The 24,844-nt window shown below is 42.0% G+C and overlaps 1 protein-coding gene across 1 annotated transcript; it reads right to left on the bottom strand.

The window, feature by feature from the left end:
• Window positions 1-358: 358 nt before the first annotated feature.
• TBCE (tubulin folding cofactor E) lies at window positions 359-24,237 on the bottom strand. Its single transcript, XM_084261964.1, has 17 exons — window positions 24,150-24,237; window positions 23,565-23,684; window positions 21,672-21,756; window positions 14,716-14,899; window positions 13,160-13,244; window positions 12,408-12,507; window positions 10,593-10,695; window positions 7,082-7,158; window positions 6,738-6,836; window positions 5,379-5,443; window positions 5,224-5,288; window positions 4,581-4,733; window positions 3,679-3,832; window positions 3,196-3,264; window positions 2,101-2,160; window positions 737-828; window positions 359-493 (listed from the first exon to the last, which is right to left on the bottom strand). Exons 2-17 carry the CDS (start codon window positions 23,662-23,664, stop codon window positions 401-403), a joined length of 1,584 nt encoding a protein of 527 aa, XP_084118090.1. The 5' UTR covers window positions 23,665-23,684; window positions 24,150-24,237; the 3' UTR covers window positions 359-400.
• Between the last annotated feature and the right edge of the window lie 607 nt (window positions 24,238-24,844).

Below are 24,844 nucleotides of genomic sequence, written 5' to 3'. Positions count from 1 at the left end.
GAAGTAGGTGAGAACAAAAAGAGCAAGTAGCCTCTTTCAGCACAGCACTAATTTTGTCCTGCTCTAAGCAAAGAGATTGCAACTAAACCATGTAAAAGAAATTCTCCCCACTGCAGTGGGAAGAGAGTGTAAAGTTGGCAAATGGGTAACCTTGTGTTTTATTTAACTGACGGATTTAAGCACTGTTTGGTATCTCTCAAGTAAGACAGTTCAGCCCAAAGCAAATGCTTTCCTAGAGGCTGGCAGTAGTACTGCACAGCCCGCTGGCGCTACGTATGAAATTCACCCTGTCCCATACGTGTGTCCCGGCACAGACTGTCAGCGCTGTCTGCAGGCAGGCTGTAGTTCTTCTGCAGTTCCCGTGGCTGCTTTTCCTTCAGGCCATGGAGGGAGTCCCTTCTCACCACCGTACTAACACACAGTCTCCATTTTCTATTGAGTAAAACTGCAAAGGCTTTAAGTCATTGTCTAGTTCAACTTCTTTTCCTTCCAGCTAGAATAAGAAAGGAAGAAAAACCCGATCAGACAAACTGAAATCTGTTCATGTAAACCAAATATAAACCAGGAAGTTGCAGTCATGGGGGCTCTGCCATCTTACAGGAGTGAAATTAGGATGACAGGGTGATGACTGCCCTCCTTGAGCAAAGTGAATTTCAGTAGGTAGCATTTCAGAACATGCTGTTGGCCTTTGGCAGGGTGCTGTATTGGAATGTTAAATTACCCATGTTCAACTCACTTTAGAACTTTGGTAGGACAGTTTCAGTTCTGAACCAGGAATTCTAAGCAGGCGATAGAGCAATCCTTTGACCCTCTGAATAGTCATAGACTCTGCCAAGGGGAAAGAAAGAAAAGTGAGCTGTAGCAAAGCACTAGTGTTTCAGCTATAATTACTGACAGCAACAGCAAAAGGCTGTGCTGCTGCTTTGGCTCTAACACTGCAGGGATGGCTGTTGTACCAGAAACCGTAACTGCTGGCATCAACTGGAGAATGGTTTCATCTCTGGGAGAGAGGGCAGGATATGCTACTGCTATGGTTTAAGTTGGTATTTGGGACTGAAGCACTCCAAGTGTTATGGCTTTGTAATTTACTTTTTTTGAGTTGTATTCACTATATGGTTAAACTAAGTGCCCTTTGGGACACATACCAGTCAGGTTCTGACTACTGGCAGCCTGGCAACTGCTCCTTGAAGCCTTCAGTGGCTTTCCTGGCACAAATGTGGAACCAGTGCCATTGTTAGAAATGGTATTACGTTAATTAGTCCCAACCAAATTGCGAGTGGAGCTGTACAGCAGGTGCTTTATGACATCAGTTACACGAAGGGATAGTTCTTGTAATGGATCTTGAATAAAAGCAGTTTGTTCCAGAGGTGAGACCCATGTTTGCAATAGATACACTCAACGTTTTGGTTGAACTGTCACTTCTTTTGAAGCTTTATCTAAAGGCACAGCAATAGTGAGTTATTCCTGTAATACCACACATTGTACTTAGACAAATATTTTTCTATCAGACATTTTTGTAAAAGCTGTATCTATCTGATTTTATGCAACTTGTGATAATAAATGTGATTTTTATTTTAGAATAAAGCTTGTGTAAGTCTTTTCTCTCAGACTCCATTTCTGACACATCTTTCCAAAGCGTTGCTTGATGCAGAGCAACATCTATTCATTCCACTATAACAGCAAAAGACCAATTTGTTCTGAGTCAGAATTACACTTCTAACTCAAGGTACCAGGCACCAGAGCTCAGTAACTGCAGACTCTGGAGCTGGATCTTGCAGCTTCATGTGTGTGGTGTTTGGTGACTGTGTCCACCAGATTTCACACCAGTCAGTTAGCAGCTGGTTGCCTTTGCCACATTAATCATGAAACCAGCATCAGAAGCCGCAAGGCAAACATCAACTTTCAGTCATCAGGCTGGACTGAGAGTAAGTTTGAAGGTCAGAAAGAGAGATACTTTTTCAAAGGGTTTCTACCTTTGTCATTTCTTTATATGAGAGCCTTAAGGAGCTGACAAAGCCCGAGGCAGCTGCTGTTCTCTAACACAGTTATTTGAAAAGGAGCTACAACTCAACTGCTTCAATACAAGGTGAGGTGCCTTACCTGGTAGCTTCTTCTCTACTGGCTTCTGTTCAGGATTCTCAGGACATTTAATTGTCAAAGCTTAAGAAGGAACAGTGAGGCATTGGTGAATGTCAGGAGCACAGAGACTTTCTGGGTTTATTACCAATTGTTTCCCATAGCTCAGTCTGATCTAAAATAATTAGGTTGTAGCCTGTATCTGAGCAGCTAACATAGCATTTGGTCATTCTCTGAAACATTAGAAGTGTTGTGTGTGTGGGTTTTTTTAAAATAATGAAGTTTTTTATTAACCTTTGGTAAATTAGGCAAAACATTCTTAAAGTGACTCCCTAATACTTAACATTATTTTTGGTCAAAAGGAGTATTTACCTAAAAATGCTTAATTCCTAGTTAAGCTTTTCAAAAATAACCTGCAGTAGAATGGAAACCGCTTCAGTATAAAGCAGGTTTTTGATCCCCCAGTTACTGCAAAAGCACCATACCAGCACAGGGTAAGGAGCTGCTTCTTAACCTAATTCTTTTATAGAGATTAAAAGACTTAGAACTAAAAAAGTTTAGCCAACTCCCTTTCTTGTTCTGTTTAGTCCTCCACCTGAATGCCTTGGAAGGTAAGGCCTTAGAATACTATTTTTGCCCGTGGAGTCAAAAAGGTTCAGTCCTTCTGTCACCTAAGTGACGCTGTAAGTGTGGGCTGTAACTCTAGTTTAAACACGTGGACAGCCCCAAACACCAAAGCTCCCTGTGGTTTCCTGACTGTCTTAAAGTTAAGGAGCTGCCAAAAAACCCAAAACCTAAAACCTGTGCAGCTAGTGAGGTTAAAAATCTCAGCTGCCTTCTGTAGGGAAGCCATTCTACTGTCAGAATTGAGTACTGGTTACCTCTGTTCTCCATGAAGGCTTAAGACAATCATTTGGGATGGGAGATAAGGGTACACAAAAGTGGGGATGTGGTCAAACTAGATGATACAGTTCAGAGAAGCAGAATTACAAGCTGGAACTCTGCGATATTTCAAAGGCTTCTGACCCTTTTGGTCTCCACAGAACACCCAGGAACCACTAAGCTCATGCAATATTTTACATGCAAAAGGAACAATTTTGACCATTTCTGGCCTCTTACTCAGAAGCTGATTTTTCAGAGTCACAGGCTCTCGTCCCTTCAGTTCTCCTTCTTCGAGCGCACCATATTCTGGGTGAAGGGAAGTGCACATAGCAGTGAATCTGTCGAAGTCTCAAACTCAACCCCACCCCAGGTCCAGCACTGTCCTGTTGGAGTAGGCATGAGCCTGCTGCCTCAGGCCCTGCCCTAGTGAGGACACTGAGCAGAGAAAGCTGTGGGCTCCTGCAAGGCCACTAACTGGGAGCCCTTGGGAGGGTGTGCCAGCAATGGGATAGTGGAGGTGCTGCTTAAATGGTCCCACTTTAAAGCTCCCTGGGTGGAGACAGCAGCTGCCCGCTCACCAGTAACACTGTGGGACAGGTGCCCCAGTATAAGCACAGGGCAACGCAGTCAGGGAATGTAAGCAAGCACAAGAGAGACCGAACCAGCGCTACTGCCCTGCCAGAAGTGAGGAAACAGGGATTTTACTGTCCTTGTACTTACTAAGACAGAGCGAGGGGTATCTGGGATGGGCAGCAAGAAATTCCTCACTCGGTTTGTTTTTCTCTGGGTTCCAATTCCCACCAGCTGCCAACCAGTCACTGCCAAATATTTTGCGATAGTCAAGCTCTGCTCCCTTTCTTTCAGCAGGAAGGATCTGTACTGACACAGGAACAGCACGTAATGTAATTGCACCATTTTCCAGAGAAGAAAATCTAATTAGTGACACTGAGTCCTTGCTCTTATTTAAGTGTTCAGCTTGTTTTAACGCTACCAACAATCTTACAAATCCTATCATCTCCAGAAGTACTGACTGGTCTCCAGATTCAGTACAGGTTAAAGCTATTAAGACTCTTACAGCCCCTACTGCCATGTACTGACTGAGCCATAAATATCTAAGCGAAGCCGTTACTGTAAGTGATGATGATGATGATGCTGCAAGGCTGTTTTTTTGTAGCTATGGAACAGATCCTGCTTGTGCTCTATTTGATGAAAGTCTGATTGGGTTTCTAGAATGCTCTTTCCCTATTACAGAAGGGAAATACTTGTACTACTGCATTACTCTCACTGAAACATATTCAACTAGGCTGCTTTTTTCTTTTTTAAAAAATATACCCTTGGCCAGCATATTTTGTTTTTTGTTAACAGTCCTGCAACTTCAAACACCCCCCCCCTTCCTCCCTCCTGTCCCAGCCCCCACTGGGTTCAAAGCACTCAGGAGCAGGGCTGGTTTGTGCAGCCCCACTGACTGAGTGCCCGCTGACTAGCTGATGCAATAGTTGGCACTCTCCTTTTCCTTCACCCAAACACATGGTGATAATCTTAAAAGAAACTGCAAACAATTCCTTAGGCAAGGATTTGATGATTTTCCCCAGGCTCACACGACTTGTTGAAATACCACGTACGTCAGACTTGTTCAAAACCTCCAGCTGACCTATCTTGGCAATAATTAGCTGTCGCAGGGTCTCTGGGTTTTTCTCTGTGTCCATGCAAGGGTTATTGTGACACAGCAGTGACCGCAGGCTTGGCAGTTTATCAAGCTCGTTGATAGATGACCACTGAAATGGAAGGGAACCATCTTTTGAGGAAACACAAAACAGCACTGCAGAACAACAGTGTAATGTTGACTTTCCCATTTTTACAATGACCATGACAAATTATTCTTTCAGTCAGCAGAACCACAGACACTCATCCTGTTCCTTCAGCTAAGGAAAAACACTACATCACATCTAAGTAAATTTGAAGAAAGCCCAAACCAAATGAGGAACTAAGTCGCTGTTGTAGGTTGTTAGGAGAAACAACGAGGCAGCAGAGAGCTATGACTAGCTGCCATAAACATATCTGAGACGTTAAGTAATGTTTTAAAATTTTAAACTTCTGCCTCTGTGTTGATCAAAGTATTCAAAGGGTTACCTCAGGTTCTTACACGGGGTTGCCTCAGGATCTCACACATACAATCAAAGAGATTTTAAAAAAAGCAAACTGCAAGTCGCTCTGAAACAGATAAATGTGTTTTCAAAATGGGGAACTTACCACAATCTAACCTACCTGTGATATTTTATTGTCATTTATTGTAAGGTATTTTAGCAAAGGGAACATTTTAGTCTTGCATCCTAGGAGAAAGAGTAAATTTACAAGACAATGGTGAAAACTTTAAACAAACAGAATTATAAAGCTATAAATAAACTACTTCTTTTACATACCAAATCCAGCATCAGGGAAGTGTATAGAAGATAATCCAGTGTTTGTAAGTATTAGCCGTTCTAATCTGAAATTTAATGGATATGATGATTACTGTACATGGCAGGGGAAGTTTTTTGTAAAATATTACTGCCTCGGGGTTTGGGTTTTTTAAATAAAGACCCAGTAAACGTCTGATGTCATGCACAATCACTGACAAGTGAATGGTAACTCCAGAGGCAGTACCCAGCCTTCAGCAGAGCATTGAGGGAACACATTTTTTCAGGGTGTAAGTGCAGTAATTTCAAGCTTTCAAAAGGCTCCTGGATTTAAGTGGTGTGACTTTCCAAATGATTCTTTTAAATAGCGTGTAGCTGTTTAAGAACGTGGCTGTTATTCTGGTGTACAGTGCAAGATAATAAAATTAGCAAATCAGCAAAACTATTGCATTAGTCCCACAATTTTCCAGCCACCGTAACTGACGTACTTAAGGAAAACACACCCCCTCTCCCAAGCAAGGAATGGCAGCTCACACCTGGAATTACGAGAGATGCTGCTATTGAGAGCACAGGAAACCAGAAATATCTCCATAAAGGGTATTACCACAGACATTCCTTTAACAAAGTGGAAATACATTTGCCCAATGTACTACTGTTCAGTGGTTTGCTTCTCTCTGATTTTAAAGCCTATCTTTTTCAAAGTCTCTAAGCTAACCCAAAGCAGCACTGAGACTTCCAAAAGGAAGTGCCTGTGCAGGGTGCCCCAGTAACCTTCCCTATTGTTAACAGTCAAGAGCAGTATCAGCGATGGGAGGGAATTAGCACCACACTTTTTACATCACTCCAAACCCTCTTTGCTTTGCTTTCTCTACAAATGAGGAGACAATGAGATAAGGTCCCCATGGCAAGCATCCATCACCAACCACTCTTAGTGTGCCACAGGCTGTGCAGCTCCTGCTGAACCTGCCTTAAGCTGTCACGGTCAGAAAACTGTTCCTAAGAAACAATTTGCACAGCTCCTTTGCTTTGCCACTCCATACAAGCTCTGCAGTCCTGTCACCTTGGATAAAGCCCTCAGCATGCTAATATATAGAGAACTTAGTTAATGTGATACAATCACTTTTGTTTCATAAGCACATAATGCAAACCTAGTAACAAACAGCTAAAGAGTGTGTTCTATACGACACAAATAAGAGTATATTAGAGTAGCTCAATTAAGTAACTCACTAACTCAGTTACTCTCCTCAAGAGAGCAAAATGCCTCGATTTCAAGACTCCCTAAGTCTTCCATGCAACATCACTGAGATCATATTTCGATCAACCAAGACTATGGAGGTGAATATCCAGGACAAAGAATTTCCAGCAGATTTGTGTAACAGCTACCTGGGGAGATGTGCTATCAGATGCAGCTGATTTCCATCCGGCAAGTGGTTGTCTGAGAGGTCTAACAGCTTCAGGGTCTGCAGGACATCATCACCAGGCCTGCCACATTACAACAACACAAACACAGAACATGTGAGGCTATTTGTTCATGAAAACACAAGTTTTCCAAGTATATAACTGCACACCAGTAACTGTGAACATGTATAAACGTTCTGAAGTTCCTCACCTGAAGTTTGCATCGTGTATTCTACAGTTACATCCCGGTGATGTAGCACTACAGGGCTGTAACTTTATACTCTGCAGTACACAGGTCACAGACAACAGACACATGTTGCTCACCTTACCTTTCCAAAACGGTGATACCATTAGAAGTCAGGTACAATTCTTCAAGTGTCGGCCATCCTGGAGCACAAAGAAGAACCTAAGAGCAAAACTTCATTTAATATGACAAAAGTTGGGGAAAAACATTCCAGAAATTACAGTTCATGCAGGCTTTGCCAGAACATGTTCAGAATAAGCCACAGCCCCCAAAAGTAGAGAAACAACTTCCAGCTGGCTCTTCTCTGTGTCTGCATCTACCAGCACAGATGACATCAAAGGGGCTCAGCACTCGCAGGATTTATGGTTCAGGCCTGGGGCTAGTAGCTGCCCTGCCTCCTACCTCACCCTGTGACACTTGGGAGCTGAGTTTATTTTATTCAACAGGGTTGGAGGGATCAGGTTTTCCCCATGAGAAGGTGAGGGAATGGCAGTATATACTCTCCTGCTAATGGTTCAGGAACTTTCGCACATCACGTTATGTCTGATGGACTTTTAAAATGTCTTAATTCATCAGAGCTTGAAGTCTTCTTTGTCATGGGACTGTGCCAGCACAAACCACTAAAAGCCAAGAACTGCATTTGGCCAGCACACATCCTGAAGTTTTCAAGTACTCTAGAACAAACAAATTTGTTCCAAAAAAGGCTACAAACCGAACACAGATGCATTTGTTTTAAAGCTTATGTCCTGAAATGACATAAAAATTATTATTTTACTTCATAAGGATTTCTTTTTTGCAATCATCTGTAGCAGGTAACATGTTACCTTTTAAAAAGAAACACTTAAAGCCAGAGAAATGGCTGGCATAAGCCCCAGTTTTTTGAGCCGCAAAGGGGTTGTTTCGCTGGGGCTTTTCTTGTGTGCATTGTCCCGAGTCCAATCAAGCATAAGCTCATCCTGCTACTCCTTCCTTGGTCAGAAAACTTAAGAGGGGCTCTTTCCTCCATCTACATTCCTATTTTCTTGGACCCTGTAGGCAATAAATTATTTCTAGGCTCCCAGCTCCTTGGCTCAGACGGGTACACTCTTCGCTGGGCTGAAAACTGCCTGGGTGGCCAAGCCCAGCGAGTGACGTGGGTAGCGTTTCCCTCTGTCAACAAGATAGAGCTGATCTGTTACCAATGAGGAAGCATGAAGAGAAGCCTGCAGAGGCAAGAGAAATTAGGTGGATGTTCACTGCAGAGGACCTTAGGGGCACTGCCCCACAAAAGGCCTGTGTTGTGATGGATGGAATAGAAAACCTGCAGGAAACTGAAGTATCAGAAGACTTTTCAATAGATTAACCAAATGAGTAGAAAATTGCCAAAACAATTAATGAGAGTCATATCACAATTTTAAGGAACTCAAACTGCAAATTTTTCAACATTTCTTAAAACAGCTCCCATACAGAAATGGAAGTTGTCAGACCTGACACAGAATTAACACTCAGGAAAGACTGGGGCGTTTGTTGTGGGAAGCTGGTGGGGAGGTTGGGATGAATAACCATCAAAGAAGGAAAATGGAAATCCAAAGCCTACTGCAAAAGAGATAAAGGCCACAAGAAACAACAGTCACCACGATGTTCCTGTATTTTCAGTCTCTTTATCCCAGGAAGCAGATAATATGAATGGGAAAGACGCAAAGAAGCTTAACAAGACTCAAAGCTATGAAACAGGGAATAGCTGTTCTCAGTTACTCACATATACAATACTGGGAGCTATTTAAATAAAATTATCAGGCATTAAGATCAAACCCCCCAAAGGGTGTTTTTTCATACAGCACATAATTAAACTGATGTTAAAAGATGTGGATATCAAAATTTTCAAATGGGCTCTTAATGCAGTTAGATAAATTATGAAACAAAAATTTCACAAAGATTAATTAAATACAGATATATCCTCTCCAGCTCAGGAAGCCTCACAATTCTGGATTAATTTATAAGAAGCTCTTACCATATGATTGCCCTTAGCCTAGAATTTTTCCTAACTACCTGCTACTTGCTAGTGCCAGAAATGTGAACCTGCACCTCTGCTCTAACCCACATTTTTCTTCTATCCTTTATAATATCATTCTATGATTCTATGATATATATATATTTAATACATAAAAGGTCTTAGTTTGAAGACAGAATGAGAAATATAACATTATGATCTAAATGTTGAGTAAGAGAAAAAAATGGGGTTTGAGTCATCAATACGAATTTGTTACTCTCAAATGAATTAATTCAATTTCTAATTCAATGGTTTCTAACTGGAAGATCTTTTACAGGGCATCTTTCCCCCTTGAAGGTCATATGTTGTGTTTTGAACAATTAACTGACAATTACACAGTAATAAGCTCTTTGACTGATACGTTGATAGATGTTTCTGTCATGTAATTTTAAACTGCTCTGAGTAAACTGGGGCTTCTCTCTGGAGCTTACAGAGCTCAAACCTTCCTGAAGCAATGACTCTTGACCAGCCTTTCAGCCACCCTGGTACAGAGGACTGCTGCTATCAGCTGCCAACATTTTAAACAGCACAAATTACTCTGATAAGCACTAGGCAACGTTTTAAAAGTGTCTGTAGCTGCTGAGTTCTTCCATTCAATTCACCATTCGTATTACTGCTGTCAGGGCAGGGTTATCAATCGTCCTCACTTAAGCCCCACAGATGGTTTAAGAGCACAGTGCATGGACTAACCAAAAATACAGCAATCACCCACCTCTAGGTCTGCTGCAAGACAATGAAGAAGTTTCTTTCTACTTAACTCAAACCCAGTTTTAGAAGCCCTTTATTACTGGATAGTGTCTGGCTGAAAAATCTGAAAATTCAGGTAATTTCACCTGAATAAGCAGGACACACAAAATGCCAGTATGCAGTACATAGAAAACCCACACCTGAGAAATCCAAACAATGGGCTTCATAAGCCCCATCCCTGAAAAATGTCCCACTGCTAACCTATTTCACTACAGGACTTCATTCATAATAAGACATCGCATTAGGGCAGACTAACTAAAATGTTTGCACGCTTCAGGGACTGAAATCAGTCAGAGCTCTGCTTATGCTGTGCTGTACCTGTGTTGCATGTTACCCTGCATCCTGCCTTTCAAGACCTGTCAGCACGTGCAGAGATACTAAGCCAGTCTCCTGCTGGTGCAGAATGATGCCACGACAAGAGCTTTGTGTCACACTGACACCTTCTTTCCACTTACATTTGTTCTATAACCTGCATAAAAATAAACCTTCAATAACTACAGAGGAACAAAATGTTTTCATACACACAAACCTCTGGGGCAAGGAGTTATATTATACTCCAGCTGCTTTATCTTGACTAGGTAATTTACAGACATAGCTCAGGTTAATTGTTAATTCTTTCTTATTAGACTCCTGTGCCAATGTAACTTCCTAGATATTATGTAGGTACTACACAAGTTACTATGTAACTAATATGGTTACAAACCAGCACCTTGTCTAAGGGTGATTACCTTCAGTAGAATACTATAGTGCACAGATGTTCATTGTGTGCTCCTTGCTCCAAAGGCCTAACAATACAAACACCCCCAGGGACATTTCTTACCTCTCTCCATGTTATCCCAGTTCGATTAAGTGCCAGAATCCTCAATTTTGAGAACACACTGGATACAGAAGCTGATGTAGATGGAAATGTCATTTTGTTTTCACTGTGTAAAAAAGTAATTATTAGTACAACGAATAACTGCATTTAAGTCACTAATATGTAATTGTTCATTAAAGACAAAACCAATTTACACAAAAAAAATTAAAGTTTAATTCCCAAGGTGTCACATATTTCAAGTAAAAAAATATCCTTCTAGTTATGTTCAAATATACTTCTTCCTAATTTACTTCTCCTACTTAATAAACACATACTTATTTACCTGTGGTCTCCTTCTCCCTTTCCCTCTCCTAAGTTTTGAATATGAAAAGAATGTTAATGTTAAATAAAACAAAGTAAAATTCAGGGCTTAAAATAGAATCACAGAACTGAGAACCCTAACCTGGAGAGATGGGTAAAATGGGTATTTATTTGATGTGATTTAAGTTTGTAGTTTTGGGTGATTGAGTGTGCTTGTGATAGTGTGTTCCATGGATCTGCCGTGGTTGCAGTGAACTGCCTGTGGGCAGTAGTAGTCAGTAACCTGACTGTTGTGGGTCATAATACTGCACTTCATGGCTGTTGTGTTGGCAACAGTCACGTATTGAATCTGCACATGAGTTTTAAATAAATCATTCTTAATTTTTATTTTGAAACCCTGCAGTCGAGTGTCTTTCTGTCACACCTTGATCTTGCTGGGCACAGAGGGGAGACAGAATGGCCAGGAGCTCCCTGGGTGTTCCTTTTTTTCCATTTGAGAAATGAGGGTTATGTTTCCTCTTTTCCAGCCAGTGGGAACTTCACTGGACTTCCATGACTTCTCAAGTATGATGAATAGTGGCTTTTTTACTACTAACTCTTTAGTGCTGATTGAAAATAAAAAGCCTGTATGACTATCCAGCTGCCAACAAAACAAAAGGATGTAAAATTCACTCTCAATAGCAAAGTATCAGTATAAAACACTTTAAAGATTATAAAATTTGCAGTCTTCAAGTTAGATTTCACTACTCACGTACAAACAAAAGTGGGGTTTTTTTTTCCCCTATGGTCTGATCTACCTGCATATTATGATAAAAATCTCTCAGTGTAGTTATACTTACCTATTTATGGGTTAAGTTTCCCAATTGAAACAAGCTCTTAGAGTGCTGGTGGGTAGCTAATGACTTCTAGTCTTTTTCCAACATTCCTCACACAAAAAAATTCTGTGACAGACTTACCTGATAATGTCTGTCTTTTTAAAATTAAACAGAAGGTTTGTAGCCATAAACATCAAGATTCTCACATCAATCTCATTTTGCTTTCTGACTTTATCTCAAAGAACTTCTGAAAACCCTTCAGTCTAGACTACAATTCTTAACAATGAAAAACTGAAAAAATCATTCTAGGTGAATTAAAATAAATTCTCAGTGTTCTCATGCATGCTGACCCCTGTAAATGTTTAATGGCTGAAATCTCTATTCTGTTTTTCAGGTGACCACGATATTTACAAAACTCCAGTAAACATCCATGTGTTCCAAGCAGTTCTTCAGAATTCAGTTCTATATAGATGCTAAACTCCTAGGATTCTAGCCTTTCCTTGAAAAGGGTGTCTGAAAAATATGGCATACATACAAGTTGTTTAAGGAGAAGATAAAAAAAAAAGTATTAGAGAACTTAGCTACCATTAAAGCGAGTATTGAGGCATCCAGTTACCTTTAGAAAGCTGACCCTGTATCTAGAAGAGCCTCCCTTTTTGTGTCTACACCAAAGGAATGGAAACCCAAATATGAGTGTTTATACCTGACATCAAGTGTTTCCAGATTTTGTACTTGAGAAGCAATAGCTGTTACTGTCTCCCAAGATGATACCAGATTTTTAGTCAGGTCTATATGGGTGATATCTGAAATACCACATTAAGAAGAAGAAACATATAAAATTTGAACTTCCTTTTCCAAAAATTAGACGTAAGGTTTTGTTTTGAATCAATTAAACAGATGACACTTGTTTGGGCTAAGAGATGCTACTGCTCAGTTACAGCAAATTTTATTCTGATTTGCAGTATGGAAATGAACTGTAGTTTTATAAAAGAGCTTAATTTTACAAATCCTAAAACAGATTAATTTCTGTACTGACAGGAACTCTTACCAGTGCTTATAAAGGAACAAGTAACTTGATTCATATTTCTGTAACATTGCCTTAACGTGGAGTGTACTGAATACATTATTTATTATATATATTTAAACTTAAGGTGTCTACAGAACATAGAAGTTTTATTTTTATGAGGTTACCTATCCTAGAGTTAAATTTAAAAAAATAATTCTGAAATCTTCTGAAATTGCAGTAGCAACCTATGACAATATTTTGTCATGCAGAATTGTGTTCCCTCTCAAAAAGTATCTACTTATTAACTCTGTAAACACTACATTAAGCTTTTTAAATATAAACTGTAGTTTTAAACATTTTTAAAATAAAAGGATACAACTATAATTCATTGAAGTGCTAAAATACACATTTCCTTCGTGGTATCATGTAATATAGCAAAAAAAGGATACTAGCACACGTTCTGCCGATCTCCTCTGTCTGACCAGCATGGCTCACGGCACACTCACGCACCGAGATCTTTACCAGTTGGTTCAGCTGGCTAAATGAGAAAGAACATTCTGTTTAGCAGTCTTCAAACAGAAATAGGTACATTCTATAAATACCTGGATGTTACAACTAAGTATTATCCTTTTCATACGTAACAACCCCTTTAGCATTATCAGTGTGCAGATTGCTACACTGCAGTGTCTTTCTTACTTGACACTTCCAGACTCATCTCTATTTTTTGCCTTTACATTGCTGCCACAGAATCAGTCTGGTTGAACCACTCCCCATAAAACCCAACAAACTCTTCCAACTGAAAAACAACCAAAATATACCTAGGCAAATGTGAATTTAGAGGTTCCAAATGAAACAGGTTTCTTGTAATACTTTTTTAAGAGCCTTTAAGTTATTTAGCCATTCACTGTATAATTTATCAATAAAGAAAAGCAAAAGAAAACCAGAATATTTTCAACTGCTTAGTACATTCTGGGAGACAAGGAGAGCAGCTGTAGAATAGCAGCTCAGAAAGAGACTGCCACCTGCTGAACTAATACCTCCCTAGTGCTGGAAGTCAAACAACTCACAATCTATTATACATCATTAAGCTGCTCCCTTTCCCTTCCAGATAAACAAACATGCAATGAACTGGCAGAAAAACTCCTCTGTCTTCCTTCTCTTAGTTACAAAGTCATTACTGATACAAGTAAACAAAGATGAAGAGTGTACAATATTCTACAACATTCAGAAAGTATTCAAAGCCACCTATTTAAAAAGAACCATGTATCTGTATGATTGCCAACAGCGTGATAATTTCACTCATTCATCCTCAAATATCATCACCCCCTAATTTGTGAAATTGAAATGAGGACTGTGAGCACTCAAATGTGACAACCCCAACCCTTCTCTGTAAAACATATAAATTGTGAAGCCACAAAAGTTTAAGATTTTGCATCTCCTCCACCACAGTACAGTGTGGCTTACTTTTAGAGGTATGACAGCATTATATGCAAGGCAGCCAGCTAGTGTGAGCTAAAGCTCTTCCAAACACTTCCCATCCCCTTAGTCAAACTTCTGTGTTAACAGAAGTTAAACAGGGAAAAAATAAAATCAACACTGACCATTACATACCAAAAAGCTGTTAAAGAAGCAAAATCTTCATTTATATGAAATAATAATGTATTTAATGTCCTTAAAATCTTTCACTTACAGAAACTGCTTGCAAGAAACACAGAATGCCAGCACATAACGATGCTATCATTTCAAATGCTCATCTTATGATCAGAGTGGTACTTCAACTTCTAGGTAATTTTGGAGAGCCATATTATTTAGTTATTTAAGAAATAACTATTCTGGACATTTATTTTATTTCTTCAACAAGTTTCTTCAATGTTCTTAGGCAAAACAACGCTCCAATAACCATGGAATAATTATGTTAGTCATATAGTCTTCCTTTCCTTACAGTTTAACTACTACTTGACCACACAATCACTGAGAGTGCACCTTAAATTTTCATATATTACACTTGCCTTTGCTGTTCTGCAATAGAGTCCATGCCAACAAATTCCACAGTCTTCTTTCCAAATACTAAGGCATTCTCTGACCCATCTTGCTTATTATTCGTTCCGTACCGGTCCTTGACTGCAGTAAGAAAATCTACTCCAAAATTGGCTTTGTTTGGCCGGATGAACGATCCTCCTCTAGGATGCCTACAAAAAAAGCAGCCAAGAAAAGGTGAGATACAAAAAATTATCATGAGAAAGACTGGCTTCCAAAGTACCAATTATGACTTTCTTAGAATGCTGGCAACCAAACAATCAAAAAGCAATGCTACAGGCTAATTTTAGACAACCCTGTTCCCACTCAGTGAGACCAGGTAAGACTTGCACATCATCATTGATAGTATTTGACCCAACGAGTTCACACTGTGAGATGCTGTGAGAACTGAAGTCCCAGATCTCCAAATCTACTTAGGCACTGAAATTATAGCACCAATGCCACTATTAAGAAATAACTGCTCTGGTGTTCCCAAATTCATTATGAACTCAGTTTTTCCTGAAAATTTTCTATCTCTGCACAGACCCAAAGCTACGTAAATCATACAACAAATGTGTCTGGAGTCTCAGCTCAGCCTAAGAACCACAAGAATATTCAGAACTGTCATTGCCTTATTACAACTGACTTGAGTAATTCACTTGTAATTCTAAGAGAATGCAGCCTTGTCCATACAAATCCACAAATGACTCACGATGCAAATTGTAGCACTTGGAATTCTTATACTAACTCAAACTTTTAGAAGTTCCAGTACTAACTTGGTAGCAATTTTGAAACTGAATATTTAACCAAATTGTCCAGCTAATAGTTCTGCACAGTCCTATCAAGTTTGTTAGATTTTCTTGAGCACTGAAAAAACTTTGTTGCATGACAATTTCTTGCCATGCAATTGCTTTGGGAATTTCTATCAAAGTTAGCAAGGAAACACAGTATCTAGGAAAAGCTGGCAGAGACAGGTTGTGGGAATGGCATCACAGAGCACATGGAGGTTGTGATAGGAGGATCAGCCAGAAAACAGCAGGAAGAAAATTGGTAGTTATGATTACCTGCCTGCCTTCCAGCTGAGAAGAGTACAGACTTTGGTTGGAAAGTACCCAGGAGGAAGAAATCACTTATGTAAATAAAATTCCTCTCTTCCAAACAGCATGTAAACGTCAAGTGGCTAATTAGCAAACCATAATATAAACCACCAACTCTTCAGAGTTCAAAATTCTCTCAGAAAAACAGTATCTAGAAACTCTGAATCCTGTAGACCTATTGCAAGTAGATGGAATAGCTTGGGCATGCTAAATTCACATTTTTAGTCGTTCTTTAACAATTCTAATACTTAAGTACTCTCATATTCCAAAGACAGATCTGGGTAGAAACTACATGCTATTTACTTTAAAAATATTTTCAGTTTAGTTTTGTAGTGTCCAAGCTTGGAGCACAATGATTACAAAACAAGCAGAAAGGCATAATCTTAGAGAACGTAAATCCAGTGTATACTTGCATACTTGATAAGCATTTTAAATTCAGAACGTCTTTAATCCAGGAACTTTCTCTCAAGTCTTTTACTCTATTCTTTTGAAGTTCTTCATAGGGTTTAAATGCTAAATGAAAAAAAAAATCGTGTGACTCTCTTAACACCATTTCTTACAACGGTTAATGGCATTTTCACCATCTTAACTATGACATCTCTCGCCTGCAAAATATATCACTCCTACTTTTGCATTTAATTAGGTCAAACAGCTTCATAGATGACAGCTAGTGCAGGATTCTACTTGGGGCTCTCGGGAGAAAGCTTGTGCTCTTGTCTATCTGCAACTCACCTTAGGTCCTGCTGTATGTTTATTCTGACACCTGCTGTCCTTTTTCCCCATCACCTCAATTGTCCCCATTTTGGCATCTTCATCCCTCTGCCCTCAACAGGCTCCCAGCCTCCCACCAGAGCTAAGCCACACTCCCACATCTGCAACCCTTCTGTCACACCATTTGTTCTTGGCATAGCTAAGCCCTTTGGGTCTCTCCATCACTATACCCATTCCTAAGCCTACTTCTGTCCTCTCAGGTCACCTTTTCTATTGGCATTTTCCTTGTTGTCTTTGCAGGAGCCAGTTAAATCCCTAGGATAAAAAAGCAAAGGAAACTAGCTACCTTGCTCCTTCTCATTTGAAGCTACAGGATAAGTATGGTGCACTTCTCTCTCAAGATGCTTCTGTATTTTGTTTTGATCACAGGGTTACTTTCTCCTGCTTTTATCACTTCCAAGCACTAGGCATGCTATCTTATCTAATGTACACTCAAATCCATCCCACAGCCTAAGTTTCTCTTTCAGTTCCTTTCTATTAATTTGATCTACTTTTTCAAGAACAGTCACAGGAGGACAGAAAAGGACACTTTGCAATAGGAGTCTATTTTCAGGTAAAATGATTATGTGTTCAAGGAGAGAGGTCACTTCCCATTACTCATTTTCCTGAAAATACACTGCCTGTGTTAACTTTCACACCAGGGAATATGAACTGTACAAGCCATATGTACATATCAAACAGCTAATGTGCAGCACACATTTTAGCTGTCAGTCTCCATACCTGGGAGCTAAACAGACAAATCCGAATCCAAAGAGTCGTCCAACATGTGCATTATGAGATGGAAAGGCCCTGCAGACTGCTGATCAATCTGATTTAAGCTGAATATTTGGGAGTCTGAGAACAGAGATTTGGCTCCCATGTGAGCCAGGACAATGCACTGTGCAAAAGAAGTGGTAGAAGATATGCCCCCGTTTCCTTAAAGCAGAAAGCCTGTAACATGTCCAGATGGGGTTCTGGCAACTAGCTGGCTCTGGTTAGCAGTGACACTTCTTGTTGACTTTTAAAATAGAGAGTTTAACCTCCATCTCAGTAACCAGCTTGTAGGACACTTTCTGTTCATGATTCAGTAGCCTGAAGCAATACAGCCCATCTGCTAGCACACCCAGGGCCCTTGAAAGGTATTCATTAAAATTTAGATTAGCTAATAACTTCCACTGGTTGAACAGTTTCCTGAATAAAGAGGGAATCTGGCATCACTTTTCTTCGCTAATGTAAAACGAAGCCGTGGCACTGCCCATAATTCCAGGTACACAGTGGCTTTTCCCTGACTAGAGGAATGTCACACACTTGCTTCTCAGTATCCGTGGTGTAACGCAGTAGTACATAAATGGTGTCCTGCCAACAGTTACACACTTGAGCTGCCTGACAGCGGAAGCAAGCCTCTACATCAAGGAGAGGTCTCACCTTTATTAACCTAGATAGTAAAGGTAGATAGATGGGCTTCTTTGCCCAGGGCCAGCTGTTTGCAATGATTACTTCAACACAATGGTCACCTTGAAGGGGGCACACACATGACAGAGCTTGCAAAGTATCATAAATGATAGCCAGTTGAATCCATGCATGGCTTTTCTAGAGAGGCCTGAACAGATCTTTTTCTTTAAAGGCAAGGTGCTCAACACACCAGACTTCAAATTCCTGACTGAATGGCAGAAGCTTTGGTAACATCAGCCAAGTACCTGAAGTTCTTTCAAGCTTACCTTAGGCAAAAAACCCAAAAAAATAAAGGTCAAAACTGAGCCTGGGCTTTCACAAAACAAGGAAAGGAAAACACCTGCAGTTCTAGATACCATCTTCTGTGGTAGTGCACAGGACAGGCAGGTATAGTGGTTAGGGACAACAGTTTTGCTTCAACGCCGCTTTAACGACAGCAGAGAGCAAGTCTCTGATGAGTACAGTGACACACAATGAAACAATGAACACTTCCTAACTGAGACCTCCTAAGGCTGAAAGGAGTCTGGGGAACACAATCTCCCATTGCGAAACAGCAAACGCTTTTGCTTTGGAGACACTAAAATATCCAGATCTTCCTGTATTCACCCTCCCGCAGGTGGATCTGTCATTCTTGAAGGAGAGCTAGTCTAATTTAATACAAACAAATCTTCTTTTGGGCAGGAACATAAATATCACAGACAGTGACATCTGATTGGTGACAACTGCTGTCTGTATATTTAAAAACATTTTCATATGCAACTTATAAAATTCACGGACAAGGGAAAGACTGAAACATGTAATGCCTTTTCCAGGGAAATTTCCACTTCAGGACTACATCCATACATAAAAGTCAGTTACCAAGAGAAGAAAATTTAATACAGAAGGGGGGTAAAAAAAGCCACAAATATCTGAGAAGCAGGTGCAATTCTGCCAGGCTGAAAACAGCACAGAAACAAGCTTTACTGTACTTCCCTCTATCTCTCTGGCTTGCTGTGAAAATCAAACCTGGAGAAAGATTACAGTTTAATATGGTCAATGCTTCAAGTTACAGCATCTGCTGAAATATCATGATTTCCTCTGGAAAGTGATCTCTGTAAGAGCAAAACTCATGCTTAGCAGGGGCAGACACATTCCTTTCAATTAAGTACTCTGAATGTGTGTACAGCAGAACATTACTCCCCTCTTGTGAGGTAAGAAGAGAAGTATGTCATCTACTGCTGGGAAATCCACGTTATCTCCCCTGGCAAAATGGCAAGGATTAAAACAATTGCTAAAATAGCAATGCCTATGTAAACACTATGTGTGAATGGAACACCCAAGTCGGACTCACAGGAGGGCTAAGGAGGAAGATAACTCTTTTGCCAGATTAAACAGTAACCAGAGACTTTCTCCTTTTTTGGGTGGGATGGGTAAAAGGACTCCACTTGACAGGAAGCATACAAGCAGCTTGAACATCTGTAACTGTGTGGAAATAGAAGAGGGTACCACAGCAGCAGCTAAAACCTGTTCTGATGCCATCAAACACCACCCCACCGGCAGCACATCTCTGCCTAGGCCTGACAGAGCTGCCTCTTGGTCAGATGCTGAGGCAAGCCTGTGCCCCACAAAGACAGATATTGTGGGGAGCAGCATATACACCCTATATCTCAGTGTGCAGTTGTGACCTTGGGGGTGCTTTCTACCAGCATGGACATTAATTGACTGCAGGAAGCAGTGCAGGGACACAGCAGTTTCCCAGAGCAGGAGGTGCGTGCAGCTAAGGCACTAGCATCCCCAGGGGAAGTGCATGTGCTTTTGTACATCTCCCAGGGGAGCACAGGCATGTAACTGTGTGAATGGGTCTGTGGGACAAGAACTTGGTTGACAATATACTTGCCTTTCAAAAGCTGTATGTGAATTTTAGCACTATTTTAAGACTTGATTACTCCTCATTTCCCTTGAACGACTGTAGAACACATTTTAATTACATGATACACTACTGCAACTGACAGCTAAAATAATAGCTTCCTCAGTTACTAGGAAACAAGACTTCATTATCACAAAAACGCCCCTGGGGTACACATTGCCATTTCCAGCTACTCCAGCGTTGATGAACACGCTCGTGATGTCAGCGTACTTGGACATACAGCTGTTTTGCTCTTTGGTTCTCATATCCTTAAGAAGTTTACTCCACCTCTGGCTCTGTAAAAAGGCTTTGAACCATGACTAGCCAGTGCTGGTGAGACTCTGGACAATCATCACTATGTACTTTTCTTGCTCTTTCACACTCCTCTAGTCATCTGCTATTAGCCAATGCCAGAGGCAGGAAACTAAGCAAGACAAATGCATGGACTGACTTCATCCAGCTGTTCTTATGACTTCCATTTATACACAAGTTGACAAAAAAGAAAGATTATTTGCTTGTCTTCTCATCTATGGCTTTAACATTTTTGGACTAATTAACATGAGGAATTAATTTCAGAGACAAGTATTACATTTTCCAACAAAACAAAGCAAAAACACATCCCAAAGCAAGACCACAAATATCTTGTAATTTATTTTCTTGGTTTGCCACTTTCATATTTTCAAAAGCCTTCTATTAATTCTGAGTGCTCACTGTCAAAGGATTCATGTTAGATTCATTTTACTTGAATGAGCACTTGAACAGTCAGTAACAAACCACCCTTTTACCCTTACTACCAGCCTTGGAAAGCAGGAGGTGAAAAAAGACCTAGAAATCTCTTCTTTTCATCTCACTCACATAAGGCTGGCCAAGATCCAGCAGCCAAAATAAACAACCATGTAACACCACATCTTTTCTCCAAAAGCAGCCAGTAGAAAATGGTTGGGAAAAAACCAGCAACAGGGAAACTATTATAATGACAGAGCCACAGAACATTCCCTCACCACTTCAACACTCAAGAACTTACTGAGCCTGCAGCCCTTAGTATTTATGCGCCATTTATGACTTTCTTCTATTAATTTTTCCAGTTACTTTTTTAAACTCACAAACTTCTAACTACTACAGTGTCCTCTGACACGGAAATCATCAGCCTTAGCGCCCTGTATTTCCCAGTTTCAAACACATTAAGTGCTCAAGTCTTTAAACTTAAATGTAATACATGTATATACTTTAAAAACCCCACACAGATACATTGTGTTTTGCATGCATTAAATGCAAGCAAACACACTTTAATTCCATGGTGATACAAATATAATCGAAATCATTATCAGGGACCTGGAATTTTCCCTTTCTCAAGACACATGCAAGTCATCTTGTAAGTCCCAATACAAACTATATTTGACACAATTGAAGTGGACCAATACTTAGAATTACCTAAGGTAGGTAAGTAGGGCACAGTGATTTCCTCAGTAAAACAGAAGTTCTAAACATGTTAAAAGTAGCATCAATAACATCCAAAAATTCACATTTTCCTATGTATCTCTAAAAACATGACTTGCATTTTTTAAGTACTTACCACATAACTGGATTAATAGCAACACAACAGCCTTTATGGCATAGCTTGTCACAGCATTCACATTTAGTATCTTTTTTAATGTCAGCCAACTGATAACAAAAGGGTTTGCCCTAAAAATTGCAAGAGGGCATCTTCCCGTAACCATCTGGTCAATACACATAACATGCTAACGCTCTGAATCCACTCACCGGCACTTAAAATACTGTGTTCCTTCATAGGTGCCGTCATGTTTCCCTCTCTGAGGATCATCCCACTCCACGCCAAGCCAAACTCCTGAAAAATACAGTACAGGTATTTTTGAATTTCACAGAATTGTAGTCAAAGGAACCACGGTTGGAAGGAACCACTGAAGTTCCTCTGGTCTAACCTTCTCTCTGAAAGCAGGAGATTATCACTCGCACTAAAACAGGTCAGCTAGGAAATTCTTTACCTGGCCAGGTCTTGAAAATCTCCAAGGAGAGAGAAATTCCAATTTACCTGGGCAGCATATTCCAGCACTGCAGTACTTCTGTAGATGCTGTCCAATCTCAACATTTCCAGCCACAACCTGTGGCTATTGTCCCTTACTATATCATCTATTAGGAAGAATTTGGCTCTGTCATCTTTGTGCCTTTCAAACAGCTGCAAGCAACTATTAGATGCCACTTAATTTTCTATTTTCTCCATTAACCAAGCCCAGATCCCTCAACTTGTTTTAACAACAACAGGACATGGTCTATGCCCTTGACTACCCTGGCAGCACTCCACTGGATCCTCTGCAGATTACCCACATCCATCTAGAATTGGGATGGCCCCAGCTACATAATTCCAAGCGTCCCCAGAGAAGGAAAACAGCTTCTTTTGTTCATCATTCTAATGTAAACCAGTACAACCTACATCTCTTCTTTGTGACAAGAGCTCATTCTTGCCTCATACTTGTGACAGTATCTGCCTTAAGTCCCAAGTCTTTTACAATAAACCTTGTAGATTGCCAGTGGTGCTGATCCATTGGCTTATTTCACTCTACATGTGGAATCTCTTAGGCCCAAACATAAAGTTCATAAAGCTTGCTCTGAATTACGATTCTACCTTTTGTCACATCAGATGGCTGAGGGTGAACACTGTTCATTATCTGAGACACTGATGAACATGTTAAACAATAGAGACCCCATCATTTATTTCTGAGGTACTCAGACATGACCAGGTATCGTATCAATGATTACTACTTTTCCACTTGACATATCTGTGGATTCTCAACACACTTAACAGTTCAGTCACCTGGCATACATTTCTCCACATTCAAAACGAGACGCTTCAGAGAGACAGAGTTAAAAGATGTTAAAAAGATGTTAAAAGATGTACTAAAGTCAAAAGTACTGCATCCCTCATTCTTCCTTTGTCCACATTCCCAAGCTCATCATCATATAAAGCAATTAGCTTTGCTTGTTCTTCTTAACAACTATCAAGTATTCCCAACCACCACTTTGTCCTTCGTGGGCTTGGAAATGGACTCCAAGGGAACACGCTACATGACATTTCCAGGAACTGAAGCAAGGCTGATCCGCCTGCAGCTCCCCAGTCACCCTTCTTGCCGCTTGTAGAACAGTATGCAAAGCCAACCTCCTTCCAAGCATCAGCAATCTCACACTCAGACTAGTCAGATTTTTCAGCTACCTAGACTGAGCCTTTTTTGTCCCCATGCATCTGGATATTACCAAGGAAGCACCTAGTCTGCTGATCTGCTACTGCCCATCTCCTTCACTGACTATGCCAGTACACAGAGATCAGGGAACAGGCCGTCCGTGACAACTAATGGAAAAAAGGATGGCACCAAGATCTTTCTGCTGTAAGAAAACGCTAACGGATCTGAACCAAAAGTACTTCTCACGCTCCTTTTGACAACTCTGACTTCTAAAAAAGCCTCACAACTTACCTATATGAGAAGCTGCCATATCTACACAGTAACAACAAGGGAAAACAACCCGCAATTACCACGTTCTACTGGTCTTTTTAATTTTATTTCTTTTCCAAACTAAGAAAAATCACGGGAATTCTAAAACAAGCATTCGACATAAGAGTTCACGCGCTGTTGCGACGCTCACCTGCCGTAGGGGGGACGCTGCCAACGTACCGCACAGTCGCATGGTGCGCGCCACAGGCGACCCTCCGCCCCAGCGCGTCAGAAGGCACACAGGCAGCCATCCCAGGAGCGGCTCACGGACCTGCGCAGACAGAAGCGACACCCTCAACACGCACACACACCCCCCGCAGCCGCTGCGCCCACAGGCCCCGCACCTCACGCTGCTCCCCGGCGGCACGCAGCCCGCCCGCCTGCCCGCCCTCCCGGCGCTAGCCCCGCTGCCGGACGCGGGCAAACGCTCCCACCGCCGCTGCGGGACCGACCCCCACGGCGCAGCGGACCCCTCGGTAGCCGCCTTCACGCCGCAGACCGCTAACCGCCCCCTGGCCCCCGCTCCCGCCGCCGTCTCCACAGTGGGGAGCCACGGCGGGCCCTCCCGCCCCGCCCCGCGGCGGTGCAGCCGCGTCACGGCACCCCCACCGAGAGGCCGGGCAGCCGCCCCCGCCCGTGCCTACGCCCCCCCGGGAGGCACCGCTGCTGCGCGCGGCGGGTACAGCCGTTAATCGCCGCCTCTCCGCCGGCCGCAGGCGGAGGGCAGCCAACGCACCGGGCGGGAGGAGCCACGCCAGGCTGGGATCGCACGCTGGCTCTTCGCAACCGCGCCTAGGAAGGAAACGGCGACTCCTACAGCTCCGCGAACGAGCAGTCCCGCCGGCCCCCTCTTCCGCCCTGCGCGGACTGACAGCCGTCACCCCGCCCCCTCCGGCCTATCGGAGCGCTCCCATTGGCCCCGAACCCCCAGCACCACCCTACCTTGGTCGCTATTGGTCTATTCCTATCTTCGGCCCCACTCCAGCCACCGCCTTCACGGGCAGTCGGTGCGGGGTGCTGCAGCTGTAGTGTATTCTGGGTAGTGTAGTTCCTCAAGGCGGCCGCGACGCGCGGCCTCACCACCCCCGCACTACATCCCCCGACAGGCCGCGGGGCGGGAAGGCGGCGCTCCCATTGGGCGAGAGCGAAGGGCTGCGCGGTGCGAGCTCGCGTGCGGTGGCGGGAGAGGTGTCCCGGCCCTTGCCGACAGGCGCTGAGGGGATCGCGTCTGCCCGGCGCAGAGAGCCGGGCTCGGGCCAGCGCGGGAGCGGCCGCGCGTTTGCAGTGGGCGTGGGAGGAGGCAGGCAAGTTCCCCCGGGAAACGGCTGCCGTGTCGGCGTTTTAAAGCGGCATGCGGTGGGCAGGCAAGCCGTGCAGCCGCCGGCCCGGCGCCGAACGCCGTGCTGTGACCGATCCGCCGCTATGGCTGAG

This window comes from Gallinula chloropus (genome assembly GCF_964237585.1).
Source record: "Gallinula chloropus genome assembly, chromosome: 3".
NCBI lineage: Eukaryota > Metazoa > Chordata > Aves > Gruiformes > Rallidae > Gallinula > Gallinula chloropus.
This window is presented reverse-complemented; position numbering and strand designations above follow the sequence as displayed.

Excerpts from the sequence above, each read along its gene's own strand:
- TBCE (XM_084261964.1), bottom strand. The coding sequence starts at position 23,664 with ATGGCTGCCTGTGTGCCTTCTGACGCGCTGGGGCGGAGGGTCGCCTGT. Across the intron at positions 3,265-3,678 it reads ATACCCCTCGCTCTGTCTTA|AATATGGTGCGCTCGAAGAA; the intron begins GTAAGTACAAGG and ends CCCTTCACCCAG. Across the intron at positions 2,161-3,195 it reads TCTGAAAAATCAGCTTCTGA|CTTTGACAATTAAATGTCCT; the intron begins GTAAGAGGCCAG and ends TTCCTTCTTAAG.